A 17,548-nucleotide genomic window follows, 5' to 3' on the forward strand; every position below is an offset into this window, starting at 1 on the left:
TCTGTTCATCCTCTGGGCCCATAAACAGAGCTGCTCCCTGCTGTGCATGCTCTGTTCATCCTCTGGTCCCATATACAGAGCTGCTCCCTGCTGCGCATGCTCTGTTCAACTCCAGTCCCTCGTCCATCCTGCTCAGTTCCAAGAGGAAGCTTACTCCCTCCCACCCTGGTTCACTGGCAAAGGCTGATTCACACTAAAGTGTAAGAAGCCATTAGCAACACAACACATTACCTCCCCATAAGAAAATAAGCTATTTATTCTTACATCACGTGAAGACTGGTGTGTGAGAGGCACGGGACTACGTGCTGTGAGATGAGCCTTGGGATCGAGTGACCTGAATTTTATGCCTGCTACCAATAATTGTCACAACCTTAGCAAATCTGAGCCATTCTGAGCTTCCATAGTCTCAATAAAACTGGTAGAGTCTGGCTGTAGGCAGGGCTATGGTAGGGCTAATGTAAGTGAAATAAGGGAGGGTTATGCTCCTTACCCCACTGGTCTGGCACAAAATAGGAAGCAGGAAATAGGTGTCTTTGGTTGAGTTCTGTCTATTCATTGTTGTCTCAAGCCTGAATTTTTGTTTGCGTGTTTTGTTTTCCCAAGACAGAGTTTCTCTGTGTACAGCCCTGGCTCTCCTGGAGCTCACTCTGTATACTAGGCTGACCTTGAACTCAGAGATCCACCTGCCTTGGTCTCCCAAGTGCTGGAATTAAAAATGTGTGCCACCACACCCAACAGTTGTACTTAGTTGTAATTCATTCATTCAAATACTTATTGAGCTCCTCCCCACCCCAAAGTAGACTCTGTGTTTGGGTATAGGCTACAAAAATGCTGCCCAGTAAGACCCTGCCATTGAGATTATTGATAAAAACAAACAAACAAACAAACAAAAGATATAGCAGCCAGTCTGGTGATGCACGCCTTTAATCCCAGCAGTCAGAATGCAGAGGCAGGGGGATTTCTTTGAGTGGGAGGACAGCCTGGTCTACAGTGTGAGTTCCAGTCCAGTCACTTCACACAGTGACACTCTGTCTCAAAAAGAGAAAGAGAAAAAGGAAAAGACACATAGGAAAGATGTCCACAGTAAGCATCCTAAGGCAGACAGGATTGTGCAGACAGGAAACTAGAGGCCGCATCAGATAGAAAGGTATTCCTGAAGTGACGTCTTTGCTGCTTAAAACTCATGATGGGGGGCTGGAGAGATGACTCAGTGGTTAAGAGCACTGACTGCTCTTCCAGAGGACCTGGGTTCAATTCCCAGTACCCACATGGCAGCTCACAGCTGTCTGAAGATCCAGTTGCAGGGGATCTGACACCTTCACACCAATGCACATAAAATAAAGTTAAATAAACCATAAAAAATATTTAAAAAAAAAAACAAAAACTCATGATGGTAGCTTGAGATGCGGCTTGATTGGAGGAGTGCTTGCCTCGTGTGCAGGAGGCCCTGTGTCTGATCTCCAGCATTACATATACTAGACACACCTGTAACCCTAGTCTTCAGAAGGTAAGGGCGGGAAGACCAACAGGACTTAGCCATCTTCAGGGACAGCGAGTTAGAGGGCTGTGTTAGAGTCTATCTTGAAATAAGTAAACAAGCAAATAATAAAGACGAATGAATTAAACTCAATAGGCTCACATTTCATGAAGATGTAGTTGGAGGCTCAGGGAGGCAGAGGAATTCACCCAAGCTTGGACAACCAATAGGAATAAAGAGATCCCAAGGTTGGACAACCAATAGGAATAAAGAGATTTGTGTACAGGTCAGTGAGCACCAAATGCTTCTGCTTTCATCCTCAGACCACATTGCCTCTCTCCTGGGCCCTGGCCTCTCTGCTGAGACACAAGAGCGAGGTGGGAGGGGCCAGAGACAGGAGGAGTGTGCTGCCTGCTGCTCTTTGGTCACAAGGGCAGCCTCTGAACAGCTAAGGACACTGCGGTGACCTCACTGCTCTGGTCTTCCCTCCCTCCTTCCTGAATTGAGACGTCAGCCTTCTGCCTCATTTCTTCCCATCCTGGACACCTGACATGGGAGGGCTCTCAGCAGAGGCCAAAGATTTTCCCTTGTGTCTCTGGAACATCCTTCATCATAAAGACAAAGACTGTGGGGTGCCGGACAAGCACAGTCTCACCACCCCCATCTCCACTCCTCTCCTGGCCCCTCTTCTCTGGCCTGCCCTCTGCCTCCCTCTCACCCCCTCCCCACTCTATACTCTCCCACCTCCTGCATGCTCTGAGATGAAAGAACCAATTACTCCTGCTAGCACCCCCACCTCTGAGCTGAGCTGCTTGCTGGTCCCCAGTCATCAGCAATCCCTACCAGCGCTGCCTAAGTGGTCCCAGAAAAGAGTGGCTAATTGGGGAAAGATTGCCTCCATCCTTCCGAGACCTGAGCACTGCAAACAGGGCTCTCCCAAGCTAAGCAAAGATTTTCACACTGAGGCATCCTACCACCAGAGAGAGCTGAGGGGTTACCTGTCACCCAGCCCTGTTGTTTCTTCCTTGACATTTAGGTCCAGATGCTGAGCACCTATGACACATTCACCTTCTCTAGTACCACAAGCAGCAGAGCCCCTGAGGGCATCCGATGAGTGTGTGTGTGTGTGTGTGTGTGTGTCTGTGTGTGTGTGTCTTATATTCTCTCACTTTGGCAGTTAGTGAGTGCTGAGCACTTGTTACACACTCAACATTGTGCTAGGCACTGGGGACACGGAGTGACTTAAATAGTCCACATGCTGCTCTCAGGGAGTTGGCATTCATCCTAATAAAGAAGGACAAACAGTCAAGTGGAGTCAAATGCTCTTGGGGATATATACATCAGAGTGGGTGGGATATGGGTGAAGGTGCAGTGCCGTTTTAGATAAGAGGAGATGGGGCAGGTCTTATTCTGGACAGCATGTGACCAATCTGCTTTCTTTATGCAAATGTCGTGTTCCAGGAAAGGCAGGTATTGGTGAAACCTTTGCCTAGTAAATCACATAGAGGAGGGATGTGCATTTATTGCTTGGCTCGTTGTTTTGGTTCTGATTTTTTTGAGCCAGTCAGACACAGCCCAGGCTAGCCCTGAACTGGATATGTAGAGGATAGCCTTGAAGTCCTGAATTCTCCTGCCACTGCTTCCCAACGCCTGAGATTGCAGGAATGTAACCACCATGCCCAGCTCTCAGTCACATGTTGACTCCAACAGGCGAGGTTTACCAGTTAGCCGGCAGCAAACCACTACAACTTCAGTTTTCTTGGAAGAAAAACGGATTTAATACTGCGTCTCCTCCCAGCTCGCTTACAGGGCTGTTGAGAGTCTCATGGAATGAGAGTTTAATTTTGTGGGGCTGCTACCTTATTACATCAAAGTAATGCACTTGCTGTTAGAACGGAGGCTGTGTGGGCGGAGTAAAGTCGCACCTCCAGGTAGACATTCTGTGGTAATCCAATTCCGAAGTGTGCGGCTGACTGAGATGAAGATCACATTAAGATGGTTTCCAAAAGCTGGGAGGGCAGGGATAGCATCTTCTTCTTAAGCCTTCTGAGGCTCGGAAGCACTTTGTGGTTCCCAGAGGCTGTGGTTAGTTGTCAGATGTAGCAGCATCCTGTCTAGGGCTGTCTGTTACCGTTTTAATTTCAGGCTATTGGTTAATCTCGAGACCCCAGTTTCCATTCTCCATGGTCCACCTGTGCTACGAGCGTGAAAATGAAGCCTTACCCTGTCAGTGTTCTTGGCCCCTGTTTGTTACATTGAGGAAAAGCCTCCATCTAAAGGTATGGGAAGTCTGACACCCCGGGGAGAAGCAACTGCTCACTTCGTGGATTTTCTTCCTCTGGATACTGCATTTTGTGGCAAAATGGAATGATTGCCACTTGGAGGGGAGTTTATTTCACTCAAATAATAGCACTGAATTGCAAGGTTTACAGCACGTATCTCCAGGAGAGTGCGCGACAGCAATCAGATACTTGCCTGATTCCTGCCCCCTTGGGAGCCGCTGCAGGGGCCGTCACAGCTCAGCTATGAGAAAAGATGACAGGGCCGATAGAGAGTGTGGCTTAGAAACTACTTTCTGACACTGTTTGTGGAGAACAAGGCTATTGCCAGGGTGGGCGGTGGCAGGATGGAAGAGCAGTGGCAAAGTTGTCTTCGCCAGACATTTCAAAACCTCAAAACACAGGTTTTTCTTTCTAGAGAGATAAGTATGGATTTGTCAACCAGAATGCTTAACTCTGGTCGGCTCAGGGCAAATTAGAGACACTGCCTTTGCCAATATTTCTAATACAGGATAGGAGATCTTATTTTAGAAAGGAGAAGAAGAGAGATAGAGATAGGAGCCTAGAAGGAAGAGAGGAGGCTGATGAGAGAGAGGGGTGCTGTGGTGTCCCTCTGGTCCTGAGGGGCCTCAGCTCAGCATCCGGTCTGCCATCATCACAGATATGGACACTGTTCTCTCCTTAGGGTTGAGAATGCAGAGTGCAGAGAGTTGAGCCACCTTTTCCAGTTCATATGGCCGGGAAGTGGCAATGAAATTTTATCTGTTTAACTCAGGGCCAGAATCAAAGTGAAGTTTCAAGTCGACCTCCCTATGGGGTTTTGTCAGGGGCAAAGCACTTGGCTGCTCTTCCTCCTGCTTAAGGGGCCTAGGAATCATTACACTGGGCTTAGAACTCCAGTTCCAATGTCCTTTTCTGTTGATAAATTTGGTTTCTAAATAAATAATTATCCTGTCCATTCCTGCCTGTATCCTGGATTCCTGGCTGATTGCTCCCTTCCCCCACTGACATCTTCCCACGTTTGCCTAACTCTTTCTTTTTACCCTTCACACACTAATTCAGCACACACATACACACACATGCGTGCGCACACACACCCCACTCACCTTCCCCCCACACACCCATACACAAAATAAAATTAGAAGCACACCCAACTCTCAAGGTATTTAAGGAATGGAGATTTTCAGTCAGTACGGCCCAGACTGAGCCCTTTGGGTCCCCTCCATCCCGAGCCTGTGTGAGAAGCAGGCAGAGCTTGTGCAAGGGGGCAGGCAGCTCGTGACTCAGAGCTGGCCTGGCAGGAAAAAGATCTCTTGCACTTCCTCGTGTCTGTCCTGGGCCATCAGATTCTCAGGAGCTACCACCTGGTATGCCGTCCTTCCTCTCATATATAAGATCCTTTTAGAACATGAAAAGATTTCCTGGCCCCTTTTTTATTTTTATGTATGCTGATAAAATACAGAGAAAACAGTGTCTGATGATTCAAAAATAGAGGCTAAGCCGATCGGCATATGGCCTTCGCTTCAAAGGACTGCTCGTTTTAATCAACCAGTTGAGACACCAATAAGCATTTTTTTTAATGTTTGCTTGCACACAGAGAAGTGGAGAAGGCAGCAGTGGGAGCCATGGCAGTTTGGGAAACTGAGGCTAGTAAAAGCATGGATATTCTTGCAGTGTTTCATGGTCTTAGACTCCCCCTACATGCATGAATGCACACACACACACACACACACACACACACACACACACCATACACTAGAGTCACCACCCCCTTGCTGTCTTATAGCCCACACATGAGAATAGGTATGAGAAGGAGATAGATAGGGGCAGGAGAAGCTCAGGTTCCAGTTGGTGTCTGGATGTAACCCTGTTGTCCTCCCCTCTCCCAAATCAAAGCTGCCCCCCCCCCCGGTCCCCAGGTGGTGCTGAACTGGGCAGAGGCTGAAAACTAGAACCAGGTTCCAATCCAGGCCCCACCACTCACCTGCTGCATGACCTTGGGTGTGTGACTTAGCATCACCTTGTTGGCCCTAGAATGGGGCTCAGCAAGCTTCAGGGATCTTCCTGGAGGATTCATGCAGCTGTCATGTCATGGGTTCAGTACAGTGGCTGTTACTTAGGAAAGGGCCAATCTGTAGTGTCAGTGATGATGGTCTAAGACACAAACAGTCTTCATCCCAAGTAGGCTCCACAGTTACTGTCATTCAATCCTCTATTCTACAGAAGACCCTGGAATGTAGGCTCACCCAGTAAACAGTAAATGGTGGATATCAACACCCAGGGAGCCTGACCCTCAGTTCACAGACCTTCTGAGATAATGCTGATTTTCATGGGTGCTGCCCTGGTAAGCTCAGCTTCCAACAACCCACATCCCCTCACTCCCCAATATACACACAAGGTTTCCTTGGTCCTAGCCGACAGCAGGGAGGGGTCATAGACAGGAAGAGGGGAGGAGGGGAGGTCAGGGTATGGCTGGAGCTTCTGCATCAGGGCTGAATACCCACCTCCCAGTTGGAACTGGGGTTGCGGTAAGGAAAGGCGACACAACCCGCCTTGGGGGAGCCGAGAAGGGCGGGGATGTGGGGGGCAAGTCCTCAGTGCTGAGCCAGTGGCCAGAGCACCGCCCCCAGGAGCGGAGGGAGGGGTGGCGGAGCAGAGGGGTGCCCAGCTGCCATCCCCGCCGCCTCCAGGCCCCCACTCTCTGGCGCCCAAGTAGGAGGGCGGCAGCTACCCGTTTCCTCCTCCCCACACCCCCGCTACCTGCCCAGTCCCCGAAGCGAAGCGTGAGAAGGCTGCGAGCCAGACGGGCGAGCCCACAACTTTGCAGCCTCGGGGAAAACCAGGGCCGGCGTCTGGGGCTCCTCCTGTCGCGATCCGAGCTCGGTGAGTTCGTTCCCCAGTCCTCTGCGGCGCTGCGGCCGCTTCGGGGGGCGGCTGCCCGGGCGTCCAAGAGGCAGTGGCGGAGGAACCGGTGGGTGCACGCGCTGCCTGGGTCCGCAGGGCTCCGGTGCCGCCCTCAGAGGCCGGTGGGGCTGGTGCCGGTGCTGAGCGGACAGCTCCCCACACTTCCTGCAGCCAGGCACTCTATGCGGGCCTTAACGGGACTCAGGGCCCCGGCTGCAGCTGCCCACCCGGCGCCCCGCACTCCCCCAGTCCCTGTCCTTCGCCTTCCCAGAGCAGCGGCGCATCTGGAGGCTGCTCCCGCGCCCCCCTGGCGACTGGCGCCGGGAAGACACTTGCTTCCCTCTCCGGATCCCGGCACCTAGGGCTCTGTTAAGTGGGCAGCGCCCCCGTGGCCTCCGGGAGTGGATAGCTATGGGGGCCCTGAGTCCCCAGCGATCACCCTCAGTCATGCCCTGAACTGCGCCCCAGCTGTGCAGAGAGACTGCAGGTCCCCAGAACGGTAAGCACAGTCACCTGCAAAGAAGATTTCAAGGTGACCAATGTCTCAGCCCGGATGGACGGTACAGCTTGAACCCAGACCCCGTGGCGTCCATCCATCCTGGGTGCAACCACCTTCCCAGAACTTTTCTCGTGCCTCGTTCTGGTCGATTACTTAGATCACTGGAAAGTTCTTCTCGATACACAGAAGCTGTTTCCCCGTGGTACTCGAAGTTGGGCAGGGGCTCCGGCTGTAGGAGGTGAGGCTGCATGGCTCTGCGTAGGGTTGTCATCCCAGGAAAAGCTGCCACGCATCCACTAGTCCACCCAGGACGGGCTTCTTGGCTTCCGAAAGGGTTTCGCCGCCTTGGGGATTGTTTGGGTTTCTCCCGCCAGGAAAGCGAAAGGCGGGTGCGAATGGGGGATTTCAATTTCATTGCCTCAAAGGAAAACACTCTTTGCAAAGATTTTATAGAAACAGTCAGGGCAACCAGCGGCTGGAAAATGAACCGATCAGGACCCGCTAGCACAAGTCCTCTAGCTATACCTCCACCCTACCCAGCCCCTGAACAATATCGATTGTTTAATTGATTTTTAAAAGAAAAAAAGCCAGGTGGCAGGGGATGGGTATACACACACAAACCCAGACGCACACAGATAACACATAAAGTCGCACACAAGAGAACTCACACCATGGTCCACAGCACAACTCCTTCCAGAAAGCCTTGGGTAAGCTGTGAGGTCACCGAACTTTGCTCAAGATAGGAGTGGGGGGAGGGGTGAACCAGGATTTCCAAGAGTCGAACCGGTCTCTCCACCCCCACTAGATCCTTCTCTTCCTTCTAGAGAAGCCTCAGTCAGAGATCCCAAAAGTGGGTGGCTTCCACTACTGTGATACTGTAGCTCTTCCACCCCTCGGCTCCTAAGCCCCACCCCTCCCCCACACGCAATCACTCCAGAGGGCAACCAGGCCCTATCCCTCCTCTGCCTGACCTCCATGACCCCAAGGCAACAGGGACTCATCCGAAGTAGGTCTGGCCAGAGGCAGGCGGTTGTAGTCTCTGGGTCTCTAACCCGCTTGGTCCCAAATTAGGGAAACCAGAAAGGTTGATCCGAGGGGCAGAGTTTGAGAGATTTGTGTACAGCCCATCAATCCTTTGAGCAAGGAGAAGAGCACCAGGTGACTCTGGACAACACTGTAAGGCTTTCTCTCTCCTTGCACCCCATAGGAATGTAACCGAGGAGGATGCTGGCCCTGCGGCTGCTCAACGTGGTGGCCCCCGCCTACTTCCTTTGCATTTCCCTGGTGACCTTCGTCCTGCAGATCTTCCTCTTCCTGCCCAGCATGCGTGAGGACCCCACAGCCACCCCGCTCTTCTCACCCGCCTTGCTTCACGGGGCACTCTTCCTGTTCCTCTCAGCCAATGCCTTGGGCAATTACGTCCTGGTCATCCAGAATTCCCCAGACGACTTGGGCACCTGCCAGGGAACCTCATCCCAGCGACCTCAGTGCCCACCACCCAGCACCCATTTCTGCCGAGTGTGCTCCCGAGTCACCCTGAGGCATGACCATCACTGTTTCTTCACCGGCAACTGCATTGGCAGCAGGAACATGCGCAACTTCATCCTTTTCTGCCTCTACACGTCGCTGGCCTGTCTTTACTCCATGGTGGCCGGCGTGGCCTACATCTCAGCTGTCCTCTCCATCTCCTTTGCCCACCCCCTGGCCTTCCTCACGCTCCTGCCCACTTCGATCAGCCAGTTCTTCTCCGGTGAGTGGGCCTTGGCTGGTCTAGCAAATGAGGCCTCCTAGCTCAACCCCAAGTTTTTCAAATAAAAGCACAGGGTATTCAGCTCCAGGTCTCAGATAAACAGTCGTTTGGTATGATTATGGCCCAGTATTTCAGGAGGCAATGCTAAGAGAACAGATTGTAATCTGTCAGAGATTCAGATTAACTGGACATGCTCTATTTCCCCTGACCCTTCTCATCTTTCATACTATATGTGACTCAAAAAAATTATGCCAACCAAGCTGTTACGCCTCTCAGGCCAGACAACTTTCCTTCAGAGCTCATGCTATGTTCCCCATTGGCCTGCCCTGGCCCCCGCCCCCCGTGTCCTGATAACATATCCCTTCAGCAGTCAACCATGGTGAATCTAAACTTGACTTCAGGGTGTGCTCAGCAGAAGGCTAATCTCCAATCTCCAACCTCCAACCTCCAGCCTCCCATCCCCTGAGTTGGACCCCATCAGGTTCTTCCGCAGTTGACAGGTATCTCAGAGCCACCTCCCTGGCTGCAAGTCCACACTCTAGAGATCCAGTCTGGTGAGAGATCTGACCCTCTGGAAGGCTCTGACACCTGCTGGAGCCAGGCACAGGGTGCTCATACGGGTACCATGATAAGGGCTGTGGTTTGAATAGTACGTCTCAAGGAACATCCCATGATACCTGGCCCTGGGAGACTCTGTTCCTGGTGGCCATTCTATTTTGCCTGGCCTTGGCATCTGTCCCTGCTTCATTTCCTTCCACTCTTTCCTTGCTTTGAACTTTGATTCCCCAGCCATTAGTAGTGTGCACACAAGATATGTGTCTGGTGTTCTTAGATCCATTTCTCAGACAAAGAGACTGAGTCTTAGCTGGGACTAAATGACCTGCCTAGTAGTGGCTTACTTCCCTGGAGTAACTATCTCTGGCTTTTAGCCAGGTGGTTAATCCAGTGCTCTTCCTCAGTTCCCATATTCCCAAACACTGTTGCTTGACCTTCGAGTGTCAAAGAAAAACAACTATTTCTACAGAGAACTTGACTGTCCTGATGCACCTGGACTGGACTGAACTGAACCGAACTGGACTAGACAGACTGGACTGGACATTTGAAAAAAAAAATTGGCTGTACCCTAGGGGAGCCCTCATTTCATTCTCTGTTGTATCTATACCCCAGCTCTTCCCAGACATAGAACTATCATGCCATTTGGCAGTAGGAACACAGAGGCTCAGGGAGGACCAGCCATGGGAAATGTCTGGAGGGCTGGTGGTGAAGCTGGGCCCAGAACTTGGAGCTCTGGGACCTTCTGGATCTTGGCGCTGGCATAGGAGGCTGCCAGGACCGAAATAAGCAGGATGGGGGAGGGCAGGTGGGTGGGCTGGGGGTGGAGTGTGAGAGCAGGCAGGTGGAGTGTTGAGGAGAGCCAGAGAACCTGATTACACATCTCTTCCCAAGTCGTCTCACCAACCACAAAAAAGGGTGGTTCCAGAAGGAGGACCTTGAAATGGTTTGATTTAAGTCTGGCGTGAGGCCCGTCCATATGTGCTAGGCTTGGGAAATATGGGAGAAAGGAAGCCTCTTGCCTTGATCTGATAGGAGAAAAGAGGCAGCCCATGCCCACCTCAGTGCCCAGGCATCTGTTCTGGCTTCAGAATGAGTCTCGCCATCCTCCACCATGTCTACTAGGAAAGGAATTCAAGGCTTCTCATCACCAGATCCATCTCCCCTTCCTCCCTTACCGACCCTTCCCATCTTTCCATGGCCCTTTCTACCTGCATACACCCCCTATTCATCTTCTTCCCTTACCCTTCCCATCCTTCGCTGGTTCTCTCCACATACATACACACCCTGTTCATCTTCCTCCCTTACTAACTCTTCCCACCTTTCCCTGGTTCTCTCCACATACATACACCCCCCTCTTCAGCTTCCTCCTTTGAGACTTTCCTTACCCAGTTCCTGGTCCAAATGGTCCAGAGCAAACCCTCTTACCTCTTAGGAGAACAGGTGGACAAGAGGGTATACCAAGGCAGTTGCTTAATAGAAACCCCTGAGGTCAAGATCTGCCACTAGTACCTGAGAGTGTTGTAAGTGGGGCTCTGAAAGCCCCCCCACCTTTATGTGGGGGGGTCTAAAAGCGGAACTTCCAAAACTGCAGATGCCACTAAACTCCAGGCCCTCTGCTAATGCCAGGGAGAAGGTCAGTTGAGGAAGTTTGATAAGCGTTCCTTCCTTTTGGCTTTGTGTCATTTGTGTGAGCCCCCTTCTTAGCTGGAGAATGGAGATGACACCATTTGGCGTGTACCATGGCATTTGGGTTAGTGTCAGTTGGTAGATGCCGCTAGAAGACCCAGTAGGAGAAGAAGGTGGCTAGACCTTGTTGAGTACCTATTCTGAGTCCCACTGGATGTGTCTCGCTGCATCCAATCCTTAGCACAAGTCTGGGAGACAACTTTTTGTCTTTTCCCAAGGCTAGGGAGCCAAAGGCTCCACCAGGTTAAGCTGTTTCTGAGCCATGCAGCTTTGGATTCTGGGTTCGTTCTTTTCTACTCTGCCACCCTGCCTGTCTAGTCTTGCTTCCTTGTTGAATCGGCCTCTTTGGGAGGAGGGGTACTGCCTGTACCCAAATCTATTACGGAATATGCTGGGGGATGGTTCGGCAGAAGTGTTAGAGATGGCTGTGGGGGGAGGGCAAGGACAAAGGAAAGGAGATGACGTAATCTTTCAGACCCCTTAAGGAAGTTTTGTGAGTTTTCTGAAAGAGGAACTATTATTACATAGTTTAGAGCTGCTGAAGCAGCCAGGCCAGGTAACTTCAAACACTTGGAAAGGAAGAAAGCAGGTCCCCAGAATAGCCTTTTGTAGATGCTGCATGGGGCCAGCAAAAGGCCGAAAAGTCTTTGCCTCATGCCTTGATTTAGAAACCTGTGGGAAACGGTTTCCATCTGCCTGGCTTGTTCCTGGAGCCCAGCTGCAAGGCAGACCTGAGCTCGATAGTTCTGAGGCGCTTACATCCTGGCTTGAGGGCTAGCTCACACATCAGTTTCCCTCAAGCTGGAAGGGCGCCATGTCCCCAGGAGTCTCTGTCCTGCACATGGCTGCCCGAGCTAATTTGTACTGACAAGGAAAAAGTGGGTTACAGGATGACCCAGACCATTTGAGTCTGTCTCTTTGATATACCCCAACAAGGGTGGAGGGGTTTCTCGAGATGCCAACTGGAGCAAGATTTCTGTCCTCTGGGCTTCTGGACCTGCTTGTTTCTAACTTTGCAAAGAATTTCCTGCTACCCAAGCTCCTAGGGTTGAGGGAGAGGCTTCATATGAGCAAGCTAGCAAATCGATTCATCTTGGCTGCAGAATCCACCATGGATCAGACTAACAGGTATTGAAGCCTACTTCTCAGGACTCCAGAAACTGGAGCCTGGGAAGAAGTAGGCTGGGGCAAAGAGGTGCTGGGGAAGGGGAGACCATAGAGATATATGGATTGTATAGTGACATCCTTGGAGCAGGCACCCCAGCCTCACTGGAGGAAGTGGTGGTGGGGTTGCCCAGCCGAGAGATAAAGGCCTTTGAGTTCTAGTCTCAGCCCACTGCTCTTGACTGGAAGGCATGTCAAGGTAGATGAATTTACGACAGCTAACAAAGTTGCAGCCCAGACAGGACTCCAAACCCTGGCAAGATGGGGGAAGGCTGGAGGGTCTGATTCTCCTCCTCTGAGCCCTGATACTCAGCACTGGGTGTAAGCCACAACGCAGGCAACTCCAAAACCCCTGCAATCCTGGAAACCTTATTATAGCCATTTTGCAGATGAGCAACCTACAACTCAGAGAGGTTAAGAATCCTGTGCGATTCCACAGGGTTGGGAGATTCAAACCCCAGCATGGACCAATCTTCCCACCTCAGACTCCAAGGGCACATGAGATCGACTAGTGGACTTTTAAAAAACAGTCCAGGAAGGGCTGGAGAGATGGCTCAGCCGTTAAAGGCTAGGCTCACAACCAAAAACATAAGAGTTCGGTTCCCAGCACCCATGGCTGTCTCTCCAGCCATTAAAAAAAAGAAGAAGAAGAAAAGAAAGAAAAAGAAAGAAAAAAGTCCAAAATGCTGGGTTTGGAAGGTGTAGAGCGGGCGCTGTCCCGCTGTCAGGGTGCTGAACTGATGGCCTCGGGGCCTCTGTAGAGCCTTAGCCCGCAGACGTGACTGTCAGGACAGCTTTGACTGAGTGTTGCAGTGACTCCTTTTGTTAACGTTAATGACTAACTTGTTCTCTAAGTCGGCTCTGTGTGCTGCCCTTGAAGCTGAGCTCGTGACATGAGCTCGTGACAGGGTCCTGTCCTCCATCATGCTGTCGCCTTCTCAGATCCTCCCAGACAGTGCTCCCAGCCTCATCCGGAGAACTGACTGCAGTCTAGACAGCTGCCCAGGTGCCAGCTCCCTCTTTAAGGTCCTAAGTTCTCTCCTCTTTCCTCATGTGAATCCCCCCCCACACCCCGCTTCCAATCCAGAAAGTGAAATGGGGGAGCATTTCTGCCTCTGGGGAAATGTGCAGTCTAGACTGGACCAGAAATGCTGAGGGCCCGTTTCTCTGAGCTCACCTAGCTTGTTCTCCATCTCCCTAGGCCCCAGGTTCTTCCCCTCTCCTCAGGAGCCGTCAGCATTAAGGAAAACTTGGGGCAAGGAACTCAGCCACCGTCTCCCAGGCTGCAGAGCTGAGATTGCTACAAATCTCAACTTCCAGCTCGTGAGCCTTTCTCCTCGCCTCGCCGCGGAAAGCGCCAGCGCGGAGGCCTGGGTACGTGGCCTGGGTGTAAAGCGGTCTGGTGTCTCCCTTCCCCCCGCAGGAGCTGTCCTCGGTTCTGACATGTTCGTCATCCTCATGCTCTACCTCTGGTTTGCTGTCGGCCTGGCCTGTGCCGGCTTCTGCTGCCACCAGCTGCTGCTGATCCTCCGGGGGCAGACCCGCTACCAGGTTCGAAAGGGGGTGGCGGTGAGAGCCAGGCCCTGGCGCAAGAACTTACAGGAGGTCTTCGGAAAGAGGTGGCTGCTGGGCTTGCTGGTCCCCATGTTCAATGTCGGGACTGAAAGCTCCAAGCAGCAGGACAAATAGCTGGCAAGTACCATTGCCGTTTCTCCGTCTCAGTTCAGTCTGAACGTAAGACCACAGCACCCCTGTCTCCACCTGTGACACACCACACCCTCCCCTAGGAAGGGCCTCATATCCATCCTAGACATTCAACACTCAGAGGATTCATATAAAGGTGCATTCTGACATGGAGGGGAAATGACCACCTGGGCATCACTAGGCTGCTCACAACCCAACCAGGGGGGTAGCTGCTAATCTATGAGGGTGTTTCTGCTTCAAGTTATCTTCTGGGAAGCCCTTCCCCCATCCCCTGCCTGGCCCATCCGCTGTCACGTCTCAGGTGTCACCACTTCTGTTAAAGGCCTTCTCCACGTCTTGATAGCGGAGACTCCATTCTTGATGCTGGTAGGAGACTCCCCAGGACCTGGAGGCTGGTAAATGGTACAGTTAGCACGCATGGATGGCAGTCCAGTAAGCTTTGCCAGCTGCTAGTGGAAATGGGAAGAGGTGTGGATGTACACTCATCCTCTAGAAGGGATAGCCCCAGCGTGTGCACTGGCTGCTCAGCCCACGTATAAGGCCTTTCCCCTAGACATAACAGTCAATAGCCTGGCATTTTTTAATGCTGCTCCCTGCCCCGCCTCCTCCAGCTGGCCACTCCTGTCCAGCCCAGGATTTAACTGGATACTTCTTTTCTCTGGAATTCCTCTGGCATTTGAGCTCCAGCCTCTAGATTTTTGCTAGATATTGGGAAGGGAAGAAGGGAGAGAGAAAGGGGAGTTACCCATAAGTAATAAGGAAAACATATTTCTACATAGCCTTATATAACCGTGTGTGTGTGTGTGTGTGTGTGTGTGTGTGTGTGTGTGTGTTTAAGAGGGGGTGGGGGTGAGGAGTGTTGTTATGAACACAGAGGAAGAGTAAGTATTGGAGGGGAAGGATGGAGGGATAAATGGGTTGACTCTCTTGCAACCAAAGCCATCTAGTGTTTTGAATACTACCTGTAGTATTCAAACTGACCTTTGGAGGTATTTTAACGGGATCTAGGCAGTTGTCTGCCAGGAGTGCTATGAAAGAGATTTTTGTTCTTGTTCTATGTGAGTTTAGAGGTTCCTTGACATTCCTGACTCTATTGTCCTCTGCTGCTGGGCCCAAGGGCAAGCGCTTTAGAGACACCTGGGAGTCACAGGCTTTCATGAGACGGATTGGGGGTGGGGGGTGAGCATGGGAAGAGTCTGAAAACCAGAGCACAGACTTTCTGCTCCCAGCCCAGCCATCCTGGAGACTTCCCCATGTTAGCAGTCACTGAGAAGGGCTACACTAGAGACGCTAGAGGACAGGGAGGTGTAACTGCGTTAGGGTCAGGTGGGGGCAGTCGTAGGGAGAAAAAAAGCCTGAAACCAGCCCTGAGGGGTTAGTGGGAATGGCGGAGTATGGGGGTGCAATTGCCAGTCCATTCTTGTCAGTCTGACTAGCTCTAGATGGGGGTGCTGACTTGAATTCTGAAACCTAGAGGACCAGACAGACCCCTGGGCATATGAAGGAGTGGGAGCCACAGAAAAACGCTCTCCAGAGTTGGTCTCAAGGCCAATCCAACATTCATACAGGCGTTGAGGCTGAAGCCCACAGCCGTCAGTGTCCAGTGGATGGCCCCAGCGACCCCCGCCATCGCTCTATAAGACTGAATTCTTGAACAGAGCTTAAGAGGAGTTTAGGCAGGCCCTACTTTGGCGCCCTCCAGAGGGCTAATGGAGTAACGTCTCTCCTGCTCACTCCCTTCCTCCAGCGTTCATCTTTTTGAGTCTCCCATGGGTTCATCTTGCCTGCGGTTATCAAGCACCAGCTGCGGGCTGAGTCTCGGTCACTCACAATCTAGATTCCCCCCATCAAGGGCAGTTCATTCCTACAATTCCACTCTGCTGCCTTGGCAGCTGTTGAAGTCGGCCCCTTGGAGGGAAAATAAGCGGCAGAATTGAAGGGGAGTCCAGACTTCCTCCACTAGAGCTGATTTCACACACAATCCTGGCCACCCGTTAGCGGCATGGGGAAACAAGGGGTGGGAGAGGCCTGGCCAGCTCAGGCCTTGGAGCTCTCTTGACCCTAGAGGTCAAACTTGAAAGCCAGGCCTGCATTGTCCAGGCTCAGCATTGTGAAGTCTGACATCCCAGAATGGACAAAGGAGAACTTCAGGAGGCCAGCTCCTAAATGCTGAGCAGTGAGGGGTGGCCAGGGGGAATGTGCCAGGTATGGTACATGGGTAGACTTGTGTACATGGCCCTCTGTTTTTAATGAAGAGTATCAATAAAATTTGTGGTTTTCAACTGTATTTAATTAGATCGTCTGGTTGGTGGCAGGGTTGCAGGAATGGCATGTGCTGATGCTGATTTACAATGATTAAGAATACTTCTGGGGCCTGGAAAGATGGCTCAGTGGTTAAGAGCACTGGCTGCTCTTCCAGAGGACCCGGGTTCAATTCCCAGCGCCCACATGGCAGCTCATAGCTGTCTGTAACTCCGGGTACAAGGGATCTGACACCTTCACACCAATGCACACAGAATAAAATTTTTTTAAAAAAGAATATTTCTGTCCAAGTGAGTAAGGAACTATAGTAAGTTTCCCTGAACAATGCACTCTGGTACCCCTGTTTCTCCCTAGAGACCCCGGATTCCCTGAACAATCTGGCACTAATCCAGGACTCAGCTTTCCCTCCTTCTCCACACACCCAAGTCTATTGTGACCATCCAGTGGGGCAGTAGTGTGACTCTCCACCTTGGCGGGAGGTAGGCCTACGGCACTGGGGTCTGTGAATCACAAGAGATCATGGATGGAAGATGTCATCTGAGAATTTTCCTCTCCCTCCTCCTTGGTACAGAGGAGTGGGCAGGGAAGAGGATGGAGGCCGTCTTCTTCTTCATCTCAGCTAGCAGGCTAGTTGAGGACAAGCCACGGCCTCCTGATCTCTTGGGCTGCCAGCACTGGGGGAAGCCAGGAGGGTGCTGGGTCTGCAGGGTGTGAGCCTCTGAAACATCCTAAAGACACACAGACCTGGACCAATGGGCCCAAGGGGCAAATGTTGACTCTGTGTGGCCCATCAAAGCCCAGACCAACACATAGCCAGCAGGCAAACCCTGACAGACCAGGCAGCCCATTTTCAGCATGTTCTAGAGATCAGGGTCTGTCCATCCCATAGGCCAACACCACACCTGCCCTTTTCAACCCTGTACCCGTGATGCCTAGCTGGGATGAGGCTCAACAATTACTACTGAGTGCCTGCTCCCCATCACTTATTCCCCAGATGTGCCCAGTGCCATGTTCTGCACACTGCAGGCTCAGGAAACACTGGTGCTGTGGAGGTTTTGCTCCGGAAGAGGCTCCTGGGAGTGATCAGAAAGGTAGAGAGTGAGGGTGTGCCCAGCTGCCAGGATGAGGTAGAGTTTCCATTTGCAGATCTGGGTAGAAGGGTGAGATTTGCACAGTTTGAAAGGGGCAGGGCAGTGCTCTTAACCACTGTGCTCTTAATCTCTGATTCAGCAGTTAAGAGCACTGGCTGCTCTTCCAGAGGTCCTGAG

General features: G+C 51.7%; 1 protein-coding gene across 1 annotated transcript; it reads left to right on the forward strand.

The window, feature by feature from the left end:
• The first annotated feature begins 6,324 nt into the window (after positions 1 to 6,324).
• Zdhhc22 (zDHHC palmitoyltransferase 22) lies at positions 6,325 to 16,305 on the forward strand. Its single transcript, XM_048449286.3, has 3 exons — positions 6,325 to 6,639; positions 8,367 to 8,909; positions 13,738 to 16,305. The coding sequence occupies exons 2-3, from the start codon at positions 8,384 to 8,386 to the stop codon at positions 14,001 to 14,003; spliced, it is 792 nt and encodes a 263-aa protein (XP_048305243.1). The 5' UTR covers positions 6,325 to 6,639; positions 8,367 to 8,383; the 3' UTR covers positions 14,004 to 16,305.
• Positions 16,306 to 17,548: the final 1,243 nt, after the last annotated feature.

The sequence above is a fragment of the Myodes glareolus genome, chromosome 11 (assembly GCF_982192425.1).
Source record: "Myodes glareolus chromosome 11, mMyoGla1.1, whole genome shotgun sequence".
Classification (NCBI taxonomy): Eukaryota; Metazoa; Chordata; class Mammalia; order Rodentia; family Cricetidae; genus Myodes; species Myodes glareolus.

Coding starts and splice junctions, on each gene's coding strand:
- Zdhhc22 (XM_048449286.3), top strand. CDS start 8,384: ATGCTGGCCCTGCGGCTGCTCAACGTGGTGGCCCCCGCCTACTTCCTT. Junction 8,910..13,737: donor GATCAGCCAGTTCTTCTCCG/GTGAGTGGGCCT, acceptor TTCCCCCCGCAG/GAGCTGTCCTCGGTTCTGAC.